At 38.7% G+C, this 22,619-nt stretch overlaps 1 protein-coding gene across 2 annotated transcripts; it reads left to right on the top strand.

Annotated features, from left to right (window-relative positions):
* Window positions 1–3,864: 3,864 nt before the first annotated feature.
* On the top strand, window positions 3,865–22,016 carry aldh9a1a.1 (aldehyde dehydrogenase 9 family, member A1a, tandem duplicate 1). Of its 2 annotated transcripts, none has more exons than XM_079897021.1 (12): window positions 3,865–3,978; window positions 12,334–12,511; window positions 13,585–13,730; window positions 16,378–16,507; window positions 16,607–16,741; window positions 16,906–17,102; window positions 17,461–17,601; window positions 18,499–18,687; window positions 19,902–19,989; window positions 20,132–20,273; window positions 21,171–21,283; window positions 21,428–22,016. In XM_079897021.1, exons 2-12 carry the CDS (start codon window positions 12,361–12,363, stop codon window positions 21,520–21,522), a joined length of 1,527 nt encoding a protein of 508 aa, XP_079753147.1. In that variant the 5' UTR covers window positions 3,865–3,978; window positions 12,334–12,360; the 3' UTR covers window positions 21,523–22,016. The 2 variants fall into 2 exon arrangements, with proteins under 2 accessions (XP_079753147.1, XP_079753148.1); XM_079897022.1 differs by having other exon boundaries at window positions 3,878–3,978; window positions 12,343–12,511.
* The last annotated feature ends 603 nt before the right edge of the window (window positions 22,017–22,619 follow it).

The following is a 22,619-nucleotide window of genomic DNA, read 5'->3' as shown; positions in this document are numbered from 1 at the left end:
AAAGTGAGTAAAGGCGATTGATGCAGCCAAAAAATGTTGCTACTTCTGGGCTTGTCTGTGCAGCATGCACACCTACAAGATTTAAGGTGAGGGAGGCACAGGGTGAAAATGTAGCTAGATGATTTTTCTTTAATATCTGGGCGTGGACTCCCTCGACCCTTCCTGACATGTTTGCCCCGTTGTCATATCCTTGCCCTCTGCAGTCCCCATTGTCTATCCATTTGTCATCAAGCACATTTTCAATCATTTCTGCTATCTCACTTCCTGTTTTTTTGTAAAAGAACCTTTCTGTGATCTCCCAGTCGTCTGTTTCTTTGTTATACCTCACATATCTGATGAGCACCACATTCTGCTCAGTGTGGGAAATGTCTGGTGTAGCATCACAGATGACTGAAAAATAAATAGCATCTTCCCTTTCCTTTAAAATTGTTCTCAAAATTCTTCTGCCACATAAATCAATAAAATCATTCTGAATGTCAGACCTCAGATAATGTGTCAGCCTGGTTCCTTTTTTTTGTCCCTGACTTTTTGCAAGTGCTCATTAAGCAGTGGATCGTAATGAGACAAAAGCTCTAGTGTGCCGAAGAAATTTCCATTATTCGTTATCATCTAGGTCTTTGGTTTTACCCTTGAAAGGTAAATTCCTAGATGCCAAGTGCAGTGTTACATCCAGGATTCTCTGCAAGAGACCTCTGTTTTTCTCAGTTTCTGTTTGGATCTGCTTTTGCAACTGAGAGTCAATGCCACTAACAGCCATTACTGACTGTTGCAAGTTCTTCCATTTCAAATAGCAGTCTCTATGTGCCGCATTCTTCTCATGGACAGGGAATTTATCATACATCCTACAACACTTTACATCAGACATGTTATATCCCTTTTGGCTGTTCAGTGCACTAAGAAAAGGTCTTTTTTGTAAATGAGAGAAAAGCACACATGGGATGCAATACAGCGCATTAGAATATTTGCTGTAAGTTACCCAGTCTCTCTTCACCTTTTCCCTCCCATTGGCTGCCTTGCTGTACAATAACTATTCTGGGAATGGTTTTCCCTCAGAATCCTGTGGCAGTAGTACATCATCATCATCTCTGGTAGACAGTGCCCTCACAAAACCCTCCCTGTCCCTGTCAGTCAAATCCGCTGGCCACAAACCTGGGTCAACATCCTGCCTATGACTTCTGCCTTCTTCCACCATGCATCTCTCATCCTCATCATCACTGTAACTTTCTTTCCCTTCTACCTTTCCTTCCACACTTCTTCCTCCTCCTACCTGAGAGGGCCCTGGCTCTGTAGGATGCACACAATGCATGTGGATATACATATATACTGTGATGTATACAGTATATTAAAATATGCCATATACCAATAAATGACACTAACACTATAACATTGACACAAATGACCTATAGTTCTGTATCACCACCACTTAATTACATACGTTAGATACAATAGATTTGTGTGTGTGTGTGTGTGTGTGTGTGTGTGTGTGTGTGTGTGTGTGTGTGTGTGTGTGTAAGCGTGTGTGTGTGTGTAAGCTTCTCAAATAAATTGCCCTTCATGATGGGAATGATAAAGTCTGTATCTATAGATGTCATTTAACAGCCAAAATTCAGTCTAAATGAACGCATCACACTGGATTATTTTAATATTGTCTGAAACTTACATGCAGGTTGAGGTAAGCTACTCATTGTTTCTAACTGCATCCAGTACAGACAGGAGGGTTTAAAAAAAAAAAATGGCCATTATGTGAGAAAATCATTTGTGTTTGATTTCTGTCATTAATAAATATTTCATTTTCTTTTTTTGTTATGGTAAAAAAAGAGCAAGAGAGACAGGGAACCCCACACAGACTCCCTGGAATGATGCTAAGTCATTAACATAATGTTGCTCACCTTCTTCACTGGGACAGGGAGGGGTGCAGTTATGGGGAGACTGGGGGGCTGCTGACTCATCTGTTGTTAAGTCTGCTAAAAGGGGCATGGACAATGATTTAATATGAATATCTTACTAAACGTTTCCCTGCACTGATTAAATGTTGATGAAATGTAGCAGGGTTCTCAAGTTTTATCAAAATCTTGGAGTGAGATCACATGCGGTTAGGGGAGGAGCCATAATGGAGCCCCGCCCCCACCTGTCCCCGCCCCCCAATTTTACCCATTGTTCATAATTAACCAGCACAAATTGAAATTATAACAATTGGTAAATCTGATAAATGACAGAGCAATTAATCACATCAAATATACTCTTTAATGTTATATTTCAAAATTACAATTAAGTTACAAAAATTACAAAAATATAACAAATTGTTTCAAACAGTTTGGAAAAACAAATATTTTTGCATTTTCAATGTGTCTAGTCGAAATGGTATAATGATTTATTGTGTGGTGGGACATTGAGAACAAATGACATATTAGAGTATTATTAAGGTATGTGTGTGTGTTTGTGTGTGTGTGTGTGTGTACACAAGAGTACACACTCCAGCTTATGAAATGTGTTTTGTGTTGCAAGTGTTTGAAAAATATAAATGCAATGGCAATCAATGATTACGTTATGTTTTAACAGGATATAAAATATTACCCAGAGCACTCTGCTTTAATACGTATGTAGCCTTAATGTAACTAGAAATACTATTAATACAGTATAATATAATTTAAAATAAAATAAATACATTTAAATTTATTTAAAATAAAATGAAGAAATACATCTTCATTCCTTCCCATACCCACTAACATTTCCCTTAGTTTCAGATAACGTAAGCTAGCCAAACTGAGCCAAAGCTTCTGGCCTGGTTGCAGAGTTTTTGACTGCATCAATAATAATGTATACGATGGGCTATATATTAAATGTTCTAGCCTTAAAATGTTAGACGGGCTTTCTTCCAACTTACCTTCTCCATCATCACGACGTGTGTTCGCGCGATGTTGTTGGTTGCCTAGTAACGAACGTACGGTGGCCGAGAATTTTCCGTCAACTTCCGTGTGTTCGCGCATCTATGTTGCCTAGTAACGAACGCAATCTGGCCGAGATACGTGCTGGCGGCAGGAAACTTCACTTTGTGTGCCCGCGCCTCGTATACAACGTTATATATAAAGCTTGTAGGACAACTTGGTTGGCATTGCCTTTTCAGCGTGAGAAATACACGGTGTGGCGTGTGAGCGTGTGAACTGGTTGAATTGCGTGTGTCTCACGGCCAATGCGTGAGACTTGAGAACCCTGTGTAGGCTAACACTAGCCTGCGGCTAGCTAGCTTATTTCACTATGGACAACAGGTTAATACCACTCACAGACTAAAGGCTACCCACCTTTCTTGGTGAAAAACTGGGATACAGAACAACACCCTTTCTTTTGTCTTTCCTCTCTCTCCTTTCCCTCTTTCCTTTTCTGAAAACCAGATTTGATTTTACTACTCAACATTATGGACTCTCTGTATTTCTAGCGCGTCGTGCATTGATTGACTGTGGGGACACTTAATATTCCAAATTATTATTGATTTGACTGTATTGTATTGACACTGTTGTGCAAAAACTGAACCGAGCTCAACTGATAATATCTTCTCTTTTTTTTTTTTGCAGAACTGCTTTATAGATTAAATGAACTAATTTAATAATTGATGATCTTTACAACGGAACTGAATCAACACTTGAACAGCCAAAATGCAGATAAAATGTGCTACATGTGAGAGAGAGCAAGACCGAAGAACAGTTGCAGTGATTTGAAGATGATGCATATCTGGATGTTTTGCGCAATTCTTGCCCTTTGGAACTTTGGCCAAAATATGTTTAAAGTAACCATAAAAATGTGGTCCAAAGGCGGTGCTTATATTATATCCCACCCCCCATTTATGCAACCAAACCACGGGGCCAGTTTGAGCAACCATATTTAAAGTCGAAAACAATTGCCCCACCTTCTTTTCGCCACACAACCATAGAAGGCGAACGATCTACTTGTCTCTTGTGCAGTAAACGGTTTGTTTTTGAAAAGGTAAGGAACTTGACATTGGAAAGACTTTTTAGTGCGTCGTATGCAGTTCTTTTAAAACGTTGTTTTTGTAGAATTAATGCATGAACTAGATGCGTTGGTGCTGCATTGTTATGAAACTGGCAGTGGTGTGGATCAGCCGAGCTAGATAATGGGAAAACTCATTTTCCGCCGATTACTGAATATTATATAATATTATGAATGGTGTATGCACACCAAAAGCGAAGGGAATATTCCCATCGGGTGACTTGCTTTAGTTTACTCGGGGGATGTTTCTTGTTTTTCGAGTCACTTGCGCGAAGAAGAGTGTCTTGTCTTCACCTTCACGCACATACATCAACAACAACATTTATTTCTAAAAAGTATATTTATTTACTTATTTTTTGTCTATGTATTATTATTATTTAATCTTTGATATTGTTATTGTATTGTATTACATTTTTTTTTATTCTGATTCTAAATCCCTCGTAACAGATTGTTTGTTCTTAAAGGGGTGGTTCAGGATTTTCGACATCGGATCTCATTTTCAAGTGAGCCTGGTTGTTATTGATCAGTGGAGACAGTTTTCAAAAAAAATCATCCAGTCCTTACTTTTGGATAGTTCGCCTCCCTCACTCCACACCAAAAGCAAATAAATTATAACGCCAGACTATCGATGTAAATGTCTGTTGAGAGAATAATGTTAGAAATCAAATTTCATCACATTGCATTAGTTATAATTTATTCCCTGTATTTATAAGCAGTCTACAGCAGCGGCGGAGTTATATTTGGTTACCTAGGAAACCGAGAGAGCCGGTCCAAATAACAACCTGCCCAGAGATGTTGGCTCTCCTAATTAAAAACTCAAATATTAAAAAATGAAATGTGTTTGGACAGGAAATTATACTTAGTCAATTGGCTGACGATACAACATTATTTTTTAAAAGGTCTTGACCAGGTTCCTAAAGTAATTGAGATAGTTAATTATTTTTCTAAATTCTCAGGTTTAAAGCTCAATATCAGCAAATGTGAAATTATTACCATACATGATTGCCCTCTTAAAACTGCATATAATATTCCAGTCAAGTCGAATGTCAGATATTTAGGCATAAACATTTCAAAGGATGAGGTCATGATGGAAAAGCAAAATGTCTGGAATAGATGGAATGAATGCAAAGGCAGGCTTGATGTATGGATGCAAAGGGATTTGTCTATCTTTGGTAGAATTTGTTTAACTAAAATGGAAAGTCTCTCTAGGTGTATCTATCCTGCATCTTGTCTCTCCATTTCTAATAGAGCTATTAAAACCATTAATCAAATTAATTTCAATTATATATGGAGAAAACGTGTGCACTATAAAGAGGGCAAATCTTATACAAGATTATGAAAATGGTGGATTACAAGCCTTTGACTTCTATTGTATAAATGGTATGTTGAAGGTCAAATGGCTTAAAATTTTTATAACAAATGAAACTAGTTTCTGGTTTTGCATTCTTAGAGGTATATTTAGAAATTTGGGTGGAATTGATTTTCTACTGAGGTGTGATTTTACTGTTTCCAGACTGCCAATCAAATTATCCTCCTTTCACCAGCAGATTTTGTTATATTGGAAGTTATTATATAACCACAACTTTTCTCCACATAGAATCCCTATATGGAACAATAGATTTATTGTATAATACAAGTCTCTATGTATTCTTGATTGGCTTGAAAAAGGTATTTGGTCAGTTCTACATTTATTGGATGAAGAAGGGAGACTGTTAACTTTTAGAGACTTTTGTACTAAATATAATTTACAATGTGAACGCAAACAATTTGAGCGTGTCTTAAAAGCCATTCCAAAAAGTTTTATAAATTTAGTACAAAACGCTTCTGTCAACATGCCAGATGGATCTTGTGAACTCCCATCCCTTCTCTTCAATGGTAATGATCTCAGGGCAATGCTTCCCAACAAACTTATTCGCTCTTGTTTCAATTCTATAGTATATCCGACATGTCGGTATAATAACTGTGTTTTGCAAGCTTATGATAAACCATTTGTTAAAAAATTGCGAACACAGTATATTAGCTTTCCTGTGGCTCCTAAAGCTAAGGAAACCCATTTTAAAATATTCAATGGGATATACCCGTCAAGTGAATTTTTAAGACAACGGTTTAATTTTGAAGAAAATGCCTGTACTTTTTGTCAAGTTGACATAGAGACAACTGATCATCTTTTTTTCTCTTGTGTTTTTTCAAATACTTTTTGGGAAAATATGTCTTATTGGTTGGAGACAAAGATTCATTCGCTTCAACTTTTGCTAGAAAGCATATTATGTTTGGAATGCTGTTGGATGAGAAAAGAAATGAATTTTTTATTAATGTAATGTTGATTCTGGGCAAATTTTTCATTCATAGATCTAAATGTATGAAGACGAAACCTTATTTTTCTGTATTTAAAAGAGACTTTTTCTGCAATTTCTTTCCATCGTTACAATGTATGAAAAGTAAAAAGGCCCAGAAATTGGCTAGAATAATAAGAGACCTTGATCTCTTAGATGAGGAATGAAGAGACCCCTTCTTGTGTATTTTTTTTTTTTTCAATATATGTAAATTTCTTTGTCATTATCCATTTATTTGACTAACATGTGCCTTGCGTAATACTCATTTATCTGCATTTCTCAATGCCATTGTAGTTGTGTATTCTGTTTTTGTTATGTTCTTGGTGTTCAATAAAAATAAAAAAAACTTTAAAAAAAAAACTAAAAAAAAAAAATTACCTAAAAAAAAAAAAAAGTATTACCTGCCGCAGATAATTGAGCTACAAGAGTACTGCTACTTTGATTTCTAACATTATTCTCTCAATAGACATTTACATTGATAGTCTGGCGTTATAATTTATTTGCTTTTGGTGTACTGTGGAGTGGGTAAAACTGTTTTTAATGGCAGGCTAACGTGCACCGTTGACTCGCGCTAGCCTAGCATAGGCGAACTAACGTTATCCAAAAGTAAGGACTGGATGAATATTTTTGAAAACTGTCTCCACTGATGAATAACAACCAGGCTCACTTGAAAATGAGGTCCGATGTCGAAAATCCTGAACCACCCCTTTAATCATTGCTAAAGGCTAACTTTCGTTGGAATATAATACTATGTTTTCAAATGTCAAATGTTACTGGCAAAATGTTAATATAAAAAAATTAAAAATAAATAAATAAAACTTTTATTTCTGCCATTTTTCTCTTCATCAATGTTGGAGACTAGCCTATAGAGCTGGTAAGTCCCGCCCGCCCCTTCCGTAAAACCCCGCTGGACCTCTAGGTTGAAAAATCGTCAATGCAAGTGAATGGGAGAAAATAATTATTTTCTGGTCCCGTTTGAATTTGGCCATGAATGTGAACATATGTTGTCTGTGCATTTTTTATATAATTTTTCATGTTACAAGTTTGACAGTAGCCTATATGGTATGATTCTTCGGCTAGCAGTTGTGGAAAAGACATAACGAGAAAGACTACATGTCGCCTATGTGACGTCACCCCATAAAGTTGACTTACCCGTGGTTTTCGCCAACCTCAACGATTTTGTCCTCTCCCTGAAATAAGGCGGTGAAGTGCACCAAAGACACAGCCATGTTTAGCGGGATCCGTGAGCTAGTGTCCGTGTGCGAGTGGTGGTGACGTTTCAAACGCGTCGAAAGCAGCGAAGAGTTTAGTCCACAAAGTGCTCTCACACAAAGTCTAACCGTATCAAACTTCTACCCGCTAAATTGTAGCATTCTTTATATAACTTTTCGTGTAAAGAATGATACAATTTAGCGGGTAGAAGTTTGATACGGTTAGACTTTGTGTGAGAGCACTTTGTGGACTACAACTCTCGACGCGTTTGAAACGTCAACACCACTCGCACACGGACTAGCTCACGGATCCCGCTAAACATGGCTGTGTCTTTGGTGCACTTCACCGCCTTCTTTCAGGGAGGACAAAATCGTTGAAGTTAGTGAAAACCACGGGTAAGTCAACTTTATGGGGTGACGTCACATAGGCGACATGTAGTCTTTCTCGTTATGTCTTTTCCACAACTGCTAGCCGAAGAATCATACCATATACTGTCAAACTCGTAACATGAAAAGTTATATAAAAAATTCACAGACAACATATGTTCACATTCATGGCACAATTCAAAGGGGACCAGAAAATAATTATTTTCTCCCATTCACTTGCATTGACGGTTTTTAAACTTTGAGGTCCAGCGGGGTTTTACGGAAGGGGCGGGACTTACCAGCTCTATAGAGAGCCTAAGTCCCTCCCCTTCCGGTCGACCACCATGGGACCTTATTTCGGAAAAATATTGTATGGTAGTCAATGGCGAGAGACAACAAATATTTTGATCTCGTTTGAATTGTGCCCTGATTTACACATATGATGTTTGTCAATTTAAAAGATACATTTTAAAGTCAAGAAAGTCGCAGCTTGATGTAAAACTGCTGAGGTATAAGACTGTGAAAATACGTAATTACAAAGACTACAAACCCAGAAGGCGCACGTGCGACGTCATACCTTTTCTCTCAATGAATGAAGCTAACTTTACTGAAGCTAACGTCTGTCATTTTTTCTATAGTCTTAAATTATAATCGTAACGTAACGCCGTCATGCCTGAGTGTTTTGAGCCAGAATCTATCTTGTGACGTACATAGTGAGAGACGAGAGATGTAGTTCATTGAGCGATTTTCACATAAAACTAAACGTTACTCTTCTGTTTTATGACAAACTGCGACTTTCTTGACTTTCATAATTACCTTTTAAATTGACAAACATCATATGTGTAATTCAGGGCACAGTTCAGACGGAATAAAAAGATAAGTTATCTCTCGCCATTGACTTCCATACATATTTTTTCCGAAATAAGGTCCCATGAGCCGGAAGCGGAGGGGCGGGACTTAGGCTCTCTATATCCAGAGCATATTACTCTGAGAACTACGCCCACTGGAGGGGAACGTAATCGGCGACAGGATATTAGCTTATAGAAATATTATATATAAACGACATTTGGATATGATATTTGATTTACCAGTGAAAAAATGTTTACTGCACACGTAGTGTATTTTTAGTGCTTACTGAGTGTAAGGATCCCACAATTTACCCATTCTTCCAGCTGATGCTTTAGGTCTTATTCACTTTTGTGTCCTTAAATGCTCGTTTTTTGGGGTCGACAGCTTATAAAAAAGTAGTTCTGGTTTTTTGGATTGTTTGCTGTACACCCTGTCTCATAGCAGATTTTAAAGCTATGCAGTTTTGGCAAGAATTTCTTCGCTGTTTTCTCGCTTTTTGCTCGCGGGTTTCTCTAGAGCTCCCCCTAAAGCTTCGGAATAGATATTTGACAACACTGTCATCAAAACTCGTTGGCGACTCTCCCCCCTCCCATCTTCTCCCTCTGGTTATGTGCATTTGTTTTCAAAGAATATAAGCAGAGAATATCTAATAGGAAGAGAATTGGCACTCTGGTTACTTCCGGTTTCTGGACTGGCTGCAGTAACACGTCTCTGTCCATGCGGGGGCGCTCGCAGGCGAGTGCAGAATGAATGGAGGTCTATGCAAAAAATATAATTTTTTGTCTAGTAATTTGAATATTGTATTCGAAAGGAGATGCAAATTATACATTGATGGGTGTTAGATTTTTTAGAGTCACTTATTTGCTTTAAAAAGTCTTTTAAATTGTCAATGACGTCATACACGTCGTATGACCAGAGATAGGCTACTGCTTTACGGCAATCCTTCAGTCGCTTTGGTGCTTTCGCGCTCTGCACTTTCTTTTCTCTCGAGGCATCGACAATACAGCTGACAAAGGTAAATACACGTGCTAGACAAGTTTTTGTTTTGTTTGTTTCTGGTCCCGCTTCGGATGCCAGGATGCCATCAAGCGGTATCTCTGGTCGTAATCAGTCCTTCACTGACCAATCAGCGTTCATTAGCAGAATGCTAGCGTGTTATGGGCAACAACAAAACTCTACCTGTAAGAAATCGAAAGGACATAAGTACTCGTTCATTAAATTTTCGACCTATAACCCATGTTGAACTTGCAAAACCTACAATCGAATCGGAGATTTCTCAACGACAGTCGGGTGAAAGAGACAAATTTAGCCGTCTACCTCCATAGACTCCCATTCATTTTGCACTCATGGGCGATCGCCCCCAGTGGAACTCTGATGGAACTACAACTAAAATTCGGTACAATAGGACTTAATAGGGAGTGCGTAGGCTCTCCGTAGACGGGCTCTGATATAAGTCAGAAATGACAAGGAGGCTTATGTAGCCCTGCCCCTTTTCAGCGCTGCGCTCGTTGTCTTTTGTCTTCCAGTCTATATTTTCACAGCGATATCTTGCATGTTTATAAATGAATGGCTCGTTTTAAAATCTTCCCGTTCTACTGACGTTTGTTAAGACATCTGCTTTAAACATTAAAATCCTCGTGATAACTTTCGTTAACTTTTACATTAAGTAAATCCACTTCAAAAGATAATGACTCATGGACAGTAACGCCATAGAGATATACAGAGCGACTGCAAAAACGGAAGTTCAAAGACAATATTCTAAAGATGGCTGCACCCTTGTTTCTCTGGCGCATAAGGTCACATTGAGTAATAGTGGCTAATTCCCCTGAGGAAGGACCTCCTCTCTCAAGCGAAAGGAACAATTTGGAAAAAACTCCTGTGGCCGGCCAGTCCGTAGACAAGAAAAACCTTGGTTGTTCATTTTCTGAAGGGGTCTACGAGGCTAAACCCGCCCCACACCCTCACAGTTTATACATGGGGCCTGTCTACGGTCCTCAGGGCCCTCAAGGGCCATCCCTTCGAGTCACTCCAGCTGGCTGAATTATGGCCCCATTCTCTAAAGGCCGCTGTCATGCTAGCCTTAGCATCGGTCAAGTGAGTGGGTGACTTAGAAACGCTCTCTGTGAGTGGTTCTTGCCTTGAGTTTGGGCCTAACGACTGTAAGGTCATCCTCGAACCATGGCATCGCTATGTGCCGAAGATGCTCTTAACCCAGTTCAGGGCACAGGTAATTACGCTCTCTGTATCCCCCATCTGACGGCGAGCAGAAGTCTCATCTACTCTGCCCTGTTCGGGCCTTAAGAGTATTTATTGAGCGCTCTGCCCCATTCAGGCAGTCAGAGCAGCTCTTCGTTTGCTTTGGCAGCCGCACCAAATGGCATCAGGTCACAAAGCAAAGACTGTCCCACTGGATGGTTTGTGCGGCGGCTGGCTGATCCTCGCCATCCACATTCACCAGATTCTATAACATGGATGTCCCTGCTCTACAAGCAAAGGTCCTGTCTGTGTAAGCTTGGCTTTGACCTCTATGTGAGCTCAACCTGCTAGAGCCATCCATGCGACTCCGACATTTAGTCCTTTGTTTTTTGGCTATTATAATGCCTATCCTAACCCTGGTACTCGTGGGCCCTTATTCTAGCACCCTTGGCCAGGGCCCCAGAAAAATTGTCTGCAGTTCTAAGCACTGCCCAGCGATTGGACTGAGTAGCATTGGACATTGTGTCTAGCAATGCAGTACGAGTGAACCATTTAAAAAAAAAAAAGGGGAAACGTACTTGGTTACTAATGCAACCTCGGTTCCCTGAGATAACGGGAACAAGTACTGTGTCCCTGGCCATGTTATCAAGCTCCACAACTCGGCGTTTGTCGAATTAACCTTATTCCCTATGCCAGAATGCTGCTTGTATAGAAAGATAGCCCTGCCCATTTCGGCGGCTTTCTCTCCATAGGCTCATGCCGTTTCACTGTGTTACTCTATAATCTTCTAGCCTGGAAATCCAGACCCAAATCTGAAAGATTAAGGGTCTGGCATTTAGTGAAAATCGCCCCCAACTCGAGGGGCGGTACCAAGCATGCATTTGAAAGTCTCACTGCACGCAATTAGATAACACTACGACCAATCACTGACGTGATTGTTCTGTCACTAGCGCTGTCGTCATCGGTTTAGCTCGCCTCTGACCCGCCTATATCAGATACACCGATGTGATTGATGCAGCTCAGCTACAAGGGCATAGTTAATGAGCATCATTACTCAATGCCAGAATAACTCGCTGAGCAAATTCAAATTGTGCTCTCGTGAGAACTCTGGATTTCCCGGGTAATTATCTTCAGTAATCTGAGAAAAAGGAGTTTTCCCATTCCATCTAGCGACGCACTCATTCCCATTATCTCAGGGACCCGAGGTTATGTTAGTAACAGAGTATGTTATTATTTGAAGTCTGTGCATGCATAAAACTTTTACTTTGCACGAATTTCTGTAGTACACGTTGCCTATTAATATTGAAATACTGCAGCCAATGATTCATGATTGATTGGAAACAAAATATACTGCTAACAAGTATTGACATTGATAGAGTATTTAGGTTCCCGTCCAGACCAGAATGGCTCAGCAAATGCTACTGTCGCTGCCCGAGTTTAAGAACGTTTCCACGGGTACTTTGGTGGTGAAGGAGCCGCTGAATTTCTGGGGAGGAGCGAGAGTGAAGCCGAAGGACACAAAGAATTCGGAACCAGTATACGAACCTGCAACTGGTATGATTTATTAACCATATTAAATTACTTTTAGGTTATGTGTGTGTGTGTGTGTGTGTGTGTGTGTGTGTATGTGTATATATATATATATATATATGTTTTAATCCTACTATGGAGCGGGTCGCCCCCTCATGTGCATTTCTGTTTGAAATCATATGATCAGCATGTCATGCAATTGACCAACTATATAATGCTTTAAACATGATGTGGCTAGGACTTAGCTAATTAAAACAATGAACATAATATACATACTAGAGACACTGGAGCCCAAGTTAACAGCATAGATGAAAAGACAAAACAAAAAATAAACAAATATCCTTAGTGTGAAGCAGGAGCAGTTGGTAAACAAACTTCATGTATCCAGGGCAGGCCAGTTGATGTCAGTATAACATAAAAAAAGAATAATCATAAAAAAAGCAGAAGAGTAGTACATACTACCAAATCATAATTGTGTCTGGGAATCCACAGATTGTTGTGCTGCATATGCATCCTGTAACTGTGTACTGCAGGTCAATAATCTTGTCGGTTAATTTCTTCATACACACTCCGCATTTAATTTAATTTAATACTGTACAATCTCAACAATTCATCCTTCCATATTGGAGGGAAAAGAAATAGCAGTAGCATGTTGATCTGCCAGTCTTGGGTCATTTAATAGCAATTTATATTGCTATTGTGAACTTTTATAAAGATGTGAACAGCACGTTGTTGCAGGTGAAATATTAACTAGATAACATTAAATAATTATTTTTCATCAGGTTTAGTTACTGATTATTAATCACTTCACCCCATTTACTCAAATCTCTACTTAAACGTTGGTCTCACTGAGCCTTTAATCACAATGCCATAGTTTTACAGGCTGTGCATGGAGTTATTGATTTACTATAACTATCCTGCTCACATCTCAATAGACAATTATAGAAACATTACTTTGAAACTAGTATGTTAAGTCTAAATATAAAAATCCTGAACACCTTTAATTTAATGTAACAAAAGTATGTGCTCACAAACAGCCTTACTTTATCATGTTCAATGCTTGTACTTCACCCTGACACCCTCTGTTCTGTTCCCAGGTCGTGTACTGTGTGATATGATTCCCTGTGGAGAGGAGGAGGTAGATCAGGCCATAAAAAGTGCTCAGTCTGCATACCTAAAATGGAGTAAATTATCAGGAATGGAGAGGGCCCGGATCATGCTGGAGGCTGCCAGAATTATTAGGGTAAACACATGCTGCTTCTAAAGATGTTCTCATGAACAGTGTAGTCGTCAATTGAGTGCAACAGTCGGGTTCTGGAAGTAAAAATCTGATTCATTTTCTCCATAGGGGATGATAGATTATACACCTTTAAGACAGACCTCAGAGGGTGTTTATTGAGGGTATATGCTTTTGTCGAGAGGGTACATGTTTTTGTATATTGCTTTTGAAGTCATCCGCCTGCATTATTTAGGGGCCAAGCACTGAAAGTGCATAGGCACCTCTTGAAATTGTTAGCGTTCTTCTTCTTATTCTTCCGTATGGAAGTCTATGGCAGCCCATAGAACGGCTATCGGGAAAGTTATGAAATTTGGCACACTGATAGAGGACAGTCTGAATAGTCACCATAGCAAATTTGGAGTCTCTAACTCAATCCCTCTAGCACCACCAACTGTCCAAAGTTTCACTCATGTTTATGCTAATAACTTTTGAACAAAATGTAAATCTTTGAGTTCTCTGAAAAACCTACTTTTTCAAACTCCTCCTAGATGGTTGCTCCGATTTTCACAAAAATTTTACCAAATCATCTTCAGACCATGTAGACAAAAAGTTATGTAATTCAAGTGGATTCGTCAAACCGTTCTCGGTTTTGCCGCGCAAACTAATTTTACGTTGTGCTTGCGAAAACAGATGTAAGGCTGTATCTCTGCAACGCTTTATCGTATTCAGACCAAACTTGGTACATATCATCTCAAGCATGACGTGAGGCTACATGCTGCGTTTCGGCGAAGCGCCACCTACTGTTCCGGAGATACGAAAAATGGCTAATTTTGCCTATAACTTCTGAACGGTTTGTCCACAAATCATAAAAGTTGTCTCGATAGATTCAGAGTCGTCTGATATCCTTATGGACTATTTTAGGCATCAGCCATTTTGAATTTTGTACCAAAATCCTGTATTTTATGAACGCATGAACGTATCGTTATGAAACTCGGTATGGGTCATCAGTACGATGCACTGAAGGAGCCTGAGAAGTTTAGAACCAGCGCCACCTAGTGGTAAAATAAAATTTTCAAGTGCTTATAACTCTGGGTGTGGTTGACTTATTTTTACGGGATCTCCTTAGATTCCTGAATCCTTGCAGAGTCCAACGATACCAAACATGCTAGGTTTCGCCTTACGGTTGTGTAGCGTTGTGATTTAGCGCTTAAAAAACATTTGCTAATATCTTCAAAACCGTTAGACCGTTCGAGACGAAACCACCGCAGGACGTTTGGAAACAGGTCGTTGGCCAGTCATTAATGCCCAAATGTCAAAATTTTGATAGTAACTGGCAAAAAAAATCCAATCAATGTCGTCCATGGGTCATTTTTTTTATGCTCTCATACATATAAATGTCTATAACTCTAAAACAAAATGAGATATTTTCACCAAATTTGACACGCATGTATGGGCTCACTCTGAGAACACATTAAAAAAAAAATGGTGGAACTGCACCACTTGGTGGCACTATAATAGAACAAAACAAGGACATTGCCATTAATTACAATATAATATCATGATATTAAATGCTACACTTTACGAATGCATTGTGGCTCTTCAGCTATCAGGTAAACCATAAGCTACATAAGCATTAAGATAGCTTAACATGCTAATCTGGTTAACATGCTTTTGTGTGCTAATTCTTACACTGAAGCCTCTCCTTGGCAGTTTGGTAAGTCAGCATCAACTGAGTGGTGCAAGCTGCTAAACCACGTGCCATGAACCCTGAAGCATTCAGGTCAGGGGTTTGAATCCTGTGTTGCACATGCCCAGACAGCAATAGGTACTGTGGCCAGAAGTGATGCAAAAATGCTTCAGTTCCAGACATGGTTTCTGTCTGAGAAGGAACTCCATAAATAAGACGTGGCGCATATAATAATTATTAATTTTGAGTTGATTCTCACTTGAATTATGGAACATCAGCATCTTGGTGAATGCACGTCTTCGCAGTGGCACAACGAGATAAATGACAGGCTTCTCATCCAGAGATAGTGGGTTTGAGTCCTGCGTGGGACGACTTTAGAAAAATTGTGTGGAATATTGTGTCGTTTCGATTCCTTTATTATTCAAGGATTGTACTAATCTTTCTCTTGGATTAGAAATAAGTATGTTTTTGTTCATTCTGTGTTCATTCTCATCTGAACTTCTGTTCATTTTGAGTTCATTTTCACCTGTACTTCTGAACTAGTTGTTTTTTCATGCATGTTCAATTTCTGCTGATTTTGCTCTTCCTGCTCTGCACTGCTGTTGCAGCTGCTTCAGGGGCTTGGCCCCGTATCGCTGCTTGCAGCTATATTTCAGCTTATTTTTTGAAATAATCACATTCAACAGTGGAATTTCTAGTGTAGAGCTACATGATTCTGCTGAGAAAACTCCACCAATCGGAGTATCGCGACAAGTAAATCACACCGAAAGAACTGTGCCCACCCAATCCTATGAAGAACTACAATTGATTTAATCAAGTCAGTCTCTCTACACTCTCAAACTACTTAAACGTTTATATAAATATGCATATTTTGCAATAAACCCAAAATATCTTGTTTCTAGTTTTATATTCCTCCATGTTTAATTTGATTCTCATTCACAATGCTTCATAGAATTGTTTCTGAACTTCTGTTCTCACATGCAGGAGCGCAGAGATGAAATTGCGAGAGCAGAAGTGGCCAACAATGGCAAATCTATCACTGAGGCTCAGGTGGATATTGACGTTGCTTGGCAGTGTATTGAGTACTATGCTGGCATTGCCCCCACACTGTCAGGTAGGTTTGGATACTGGTTGATAAACATGACAAATATTCTCAAAATCTAAATGGAAATGCTTTATACGTCATATCTAAGAATGTTTTTTGTAAACTCAGGCCAGCACATACAGCTTCCAGGAGGATCTTTTGCCTACACCAGAAGGGAGCCACTGGGAGTGTGTGTCGGCATTGGAGCTTGGAACTACCCATTCCAGATAGCTGCCTGGAAGTCAGCCCCAGCTATGGCCTGCGGTATGAGAATATTGCTTTACATATCTGTAATTTGTGACAGGATATTTTTACATGCAGTGCCCATGATTGTGTTTACTTAATGAAGCTGGTCCTCTATCATTTCCTTGCTCCCCCATGTCTGTTTCTGTCTCATATGCAAACATATGATTATCTTCCCCTCTTAGGCAATGCCATGGTGTTTAAACCGTCTCCCATGACCCCAATCACAGCAGTCATGTTGGCAGAGATCTATAAAGAGGCAGGTGTCCCAGATGGACTCTTTAACGTGGTACAAGGAGGAGCCGAGACTGGAGGGCTGCTGTGTCACCATCCCATGGTGGCTAAAGTGTCCTTCACAGGCAGTGTTCCCACCGGAAAGAAGGTATAGCATGTAAACAAAACAAACCAGGAGAAAATCAGTAACATCAGTGCAAGGTTATGTTAGCAGTCATTATAAACATTTTGGTTTCCCTTTGAAGTCCTCATCCTCACTCTTCTAGTCTTCACTCTTTCCAGTAGTTCTGTTAAAATTTTGACAAAGCTGCTTTTTTTTTTACATTTAGCTAATTAACATTTAATTCATTATATATATATATATATATATATATATAATTAATTAATCACAATTTTGTGATTCCAGAAGTTATGTTCTGTATTCCAGAACTATATGTTCTTCAATAAAAACAATAGACATTGACATTTAAAATGTATTTCTGATGTGGTGCGCCCTTCTTATAAAGGTTATGGAAATGGCAGCCAAAGGTGTGAAGCAGGTGACTCTGGAGCTTGGAGGAAAGTCACCACTGATCATCTTTAAAGACTGTGAGCTGGAAAATGCAATCAAAGGGGCCCTCATGGCTAACTTCCTTACCCAGGGAGAGGTGTGTAAAAAACAATAATATAATTTCTGTGTCAACCACACACTTTTTACTATAAACACAGACATTTGCACATTTGTTTTTGCACTTTCAAAGGGTGTCTGTTTTTGTTGTCACTAACTATGTTTCCATCCACCTATTTTTATGCACATTTTGGGATGTCTCAAAAAAAAAAAACACTGGATGGAAATGCTAACATGCAACTAATTCACATGACTTTGCCTTAACAGAGGATATGATTGGATAACTGGACTAACCAGTGGCACAAATTCATTGCACAGCAACTCAGATTATGGTTTGGTCATTCTAAAATGCCTGAGCCAAAGCCAATTTATTTGGTTAAATTCCCTCCCAGAATTGTGTTTCCAAACACCAGGAATCCGAATCGCAGCATTTATCTAATATGCTGCATCATCTGCGCGCGCTCTGAGGCACACGTCATTTATGATGTAGCATAAAAGAGCCACAGTGGCTTCCCCCATTGAATAAACTTGCATATATTTTGCGCCAATTTCTCAGGAAGTAACAATTTTGTTCTCTTGACTTGAACACATGGGATGGAAACGGTGCTTTATTTGCAAACGTTTTATGCAATATTACTTTGGATGGAAACATAGCTAATGAAAGTGAGTGCATTGCACATCACTGGCTTCCCCAGATGCTTTTATGTGACCCAGATGGGACTCAAACCCAAAAGCATCAGTTTTCACTAATGTGTTGCTGGACTAGTGTGGTACTGCATGTAAATTTGAACACATTTCTTGAAGACAGCTTCTTTATAAATAAACCAAACCTGCAAAAAACAATTTGTGTACCACTGGTTGCCCAACATTATTAGAACAGAACAGAAGGGCCGCTCTCTTTAAAGACAGGACTGTAAATGTGTTGAATTTTTCCCAGGTGTGCTGCAATGGAACACGGGTGTTTGTACAGAGGGAGATCATGCCACAGTTCTTGGAGGAAGTGGTGAAGAGGACCAAGGCTATATCTGTTGGAGATCCCATGTGTGACGGGACACGCATGGGGGCTTTGATCAGTAAACCCCACATGGAAAAAGTGCTGGGCTTCATCAAACAAGCTAAAGAACAGGTACTGTAGTACAGCTACTTAAAGTGAGCATGAAATGAAAGCTCACTTAAGGCCTTGTTTAGTTGGATTTTACCTGGAAAAAGTTTTTATCATATGTAAATGTAAAACATCTTGTGTAATTTTAACTGCTGTATTTTTCTTTTTGTTTGGATTTTCTTTTTAATTGTGTTTATGTACATTTTTTACCATGAAAATAGCCTTGGATGCTGACATGGCATATAAATCTATGGTGTCCCCAGAATGTGTCTGTGAAATTTCAGCTCAAAATACCCCCCCAGGTCATTTATTATAGCTTGTCAAATTTGCCCCTTTTTGGGTGTGAGCAAAAACGCACTGTTTTTGTGTGTATCCCTTTAAATGCAAATGAGCTCCCCGCCCCCTGTTCAGAAGACGGCCGATCCTTTACACAAGCTTCGGATTCAATAACAAAACACACAAATAATCTCACTCATCCAAAATCTCAGAAATAACCAGTAGCGGAGTGCAGCCTTACAGAGAGACTCAGGAAGAAGTTGCAACTTTTAGATGCACCTGGACATTTCTGAATAGTTAGTGGATACATTTATGTAGTTGTGGAGTTACATTGATTCATCTGTTTCTGGGGGATTTCTGTTAAAAATAAAGTGAATCCACTGCTCTCATGTCTCATCTGAGGCTGGGACTCTAAATAGTGCAACCAACGACAGAAACGTGCAGATTAAGGTAACGGTAATATTATCTAATAGTAGGTAACGTAATAGGGAGCGAAATCTGATCGGCTTATTTTTTTACATGCTTGCAGAGAAAGGCAAAGGCTTACCACAACAAAGTTACTGGGTTGTCACTTTTCAGGTTTTCTGGGTTGGTAGATGCACCGGGACCTGATTATAGCACTTAAACAAGGAAAAAGTCAGATTTTCATGGTATTTCACCTTTAATGCATGTTTTAGATTATTATAGATAAATCTTAGGTGTGAACAATTCACTTGTAATGTTTTTTTTAACCTCATACTGTTTAATCAAAATGTAAACTTGATCTTCCGGTGAACACAACAGACTTTTCTTTGATGACATATGACTTCTCCAATCATTTAGTCTGCTTAAACCCCGGCCCTCCATAATTGACTTTTGAACGCAATGGCCACATCACAAACACGACACTCATGCTTATTTAAACTTTTCACTGTTTAAAATATTATTCGTGTAGTTGTAAAACTTGATCATTTTTGTTTTAGGGTGCGAAGGTTTTATGTGGAGGAGAACGATTTGTTCCCAGTGATTCCAAACTGAAAGACGGATACTTTGTGTCCCCATGTGTGTTGGGTGAGAAAGCCGTATTATTATCATCACCTTCATATTACAATTTTCTTAAACAAATGTTTGAACTTTTTATCTCATAATCAGCTTGATTCTGATCTCCTTTTTCTTTACCTGTACTTGTGCTTTTGCTGTGCTACACACACAGATAACTGCAGGGATGATATGACCTGTGTAAAGGAGGAGATCTTTGGCCCTGTGATGTCTGTTCTGCCTTTTGACACAGAGGAGGAGGTTCTTCAAAGAGCCAACAACACAACCTTTGGCCTGGCGTCTGGAGTCTTCACTAGGTGACTCCATACAGAATATATATTGTTTCAAAAATAGGGTCTCCCAAAGTTAACACACATGTCATTTAAATAAAAATGTTTAACTAAACGTCACATTGGAATTGATTGGACACACACACACACACACACACACACACACACACACACACACACACACACACACACACACACACACACACACACACACACACACACACACACACACACACACACACACACACACACACACACACACACACACACACACACACACACACACACACACACACACACACACACACACGTATTATCTTGGTGAGGACTTTACTAAGATAATTATATTTTCTGTCCCCACTTTGAAATGACCCGTTTACACCAAGAACAATAACTATAATAACTATACAGTTTTAATAGTCATTCTAATTCTGAGAACAAGGAAGTCCACACCACTATAATAACAACCCACAGGAACAATATCATTTGAATCACTTCCAGAATTTTTTTTGCCAGTTGATAAAATGATAAAAAAGAGAACCAATCAAAATCTAACTTTAAAGAGCTTGAGCATTAAAAGTGGCAGACAACTTAACTGCAGTAATAAACATTATTGTCCGTTGGTGTGGACGATATTTATTGTTATCTTTATAGTTATTCTTTGAATGGGCCTTAAACCTAGTCTTGAACCAGGAGATTAACTTTTTTATGGTTTATTTATTATGTTCATTTTCAATGTTGTTTTGTGGGAAGTGCTATGATTTAGTTGTTTAACTGAATCTATTATCTACAAAAAAAATTCATATAATACATTTCTGTGAATTTTAACATATTTTTTTTTCATAATTTGTTTTTATTAATTGGACTAAATGAACCCAGTAAACAAAATAATAGATTTAACATTCTCATGTGCTTTGTTTTTAGGGATATAGCTCGTGCCCACAGAGTTGCTGAAAACATTCAGGCAGGAACGTGCTATATCAACAACTACAATGTTGGCCCTGTAGAAGTTCCTTTTGGAGGCTACAAGATGTCAGGTACTCTAAGCTTATCTTTCACGAGACGATTATCAGGAAAAACTTAAACCTAAATCTGTTCGGCCAAGTGTTTCAGTACAAATAAGTATACTTTGTAAATGCTAGAGAGATCTAACATGTTATTACCTTCCCCTTTTCTTTTAGGGTTTGGAAGGGAGAATGGGCAAGTGACGATTGAGTACTACTCTCAGCTCAAGACTGTTGTGGTGGAAATGGGAGATGTGGAAAACTACTTTTAGGCTACCCCACCAGCATTCCTGACAGCCATGTGATTTCCAAGTTTTCAGATCTAGTTTGCATCTTAAAAATACAATTTACAACTTGCACTCAATTATTTGAAAAGTAGCCAAGAGCTATGCTGTTGTTGCTTTGACAGTCCATATGTCTGTCTCCAAATTCCATTATGCCTTAAATTGTGTTGGTATGATATTACCAACATGTGAGAACACTACAACAGGCTTAACTGTTAACTTTTTCAGTACTGTGAAACATGTTTGACAAATAGTTCCATGTATATTTTTTTATGTGCATAGCTCACTAATTCTATCAAAAGCAGGTGCCTGATGTTTTGTATGACTGTCATGTATGATCAGGGGTGTATTCCAGAGAAACTTGTTTGTTTACCATCCCTCTGTTCCTAAGTCTCAATGCCATGACGAATTTGTGTTAGACTGGTGGATGACAAGTTGGTAGCATTTCAAATAAAAGTACCTTGGTTTTCAAGAGTAAAGAAGTTGTACTCTTTTCCTTCACTTTTATGTAACCTGTGTCTGTGGCGTCACAGGTTCCACAAGTTTGTGGGGCTATTGTGAATGAAACATAAACACCTTAACTTTGTAATAACATCAGAAAGTGTGTTCTACAATTTAATTCAATTCTATTTATTCCTCAGTTAAATAAAGATAAGATTAAAATAATGCCACTGGAATCAGTGTGCATTCTGCTAGATTGCTGAAACATGGATGCATAATGTGTGCACTTGAGGAGGAGTGTCTTAAAAGAAAAATTGTCAGAAATTGTCTCTTAGGTTATGAACAAGGCATGCATAAACAAAACTATGAAAAAAAAGAATTAAAAACATTTTACATAGAAAGGAATGTAAGATTTTTGGATTGTATTAAATGAAGTGATTATATATTTTGTTTAAGAAAATGAAGAGTGTATTGTAAACTGCATATTTAGTTAAGCTTTATGAAAAATAAGAATGCCATTAAATAACTGAAACCGTTAGAAAAACTTTGGTTTGTGACTGTGAGTGACTTGATTAAGCCCTGTAGATTTTATGGAATTTTATTATTTGTAAGTAATTTATTTAAGATATGGTTTTGCTTTCAGT

This window comes from Squalius cephalus, assembly GCF_949319135.1.
Source record: "Squalius cephalus genome assembly, chromosome: 16".
Taxonomy (NCBI): Eukaryota; Metazoa; Chordata; class Actinopteri; order Cypriniformes; family Leuciscidae; genus Squalius; species Squalius cephalus.
This window is presented reverse-complemented; position numbering and strand designations above follow the sequence as displayed.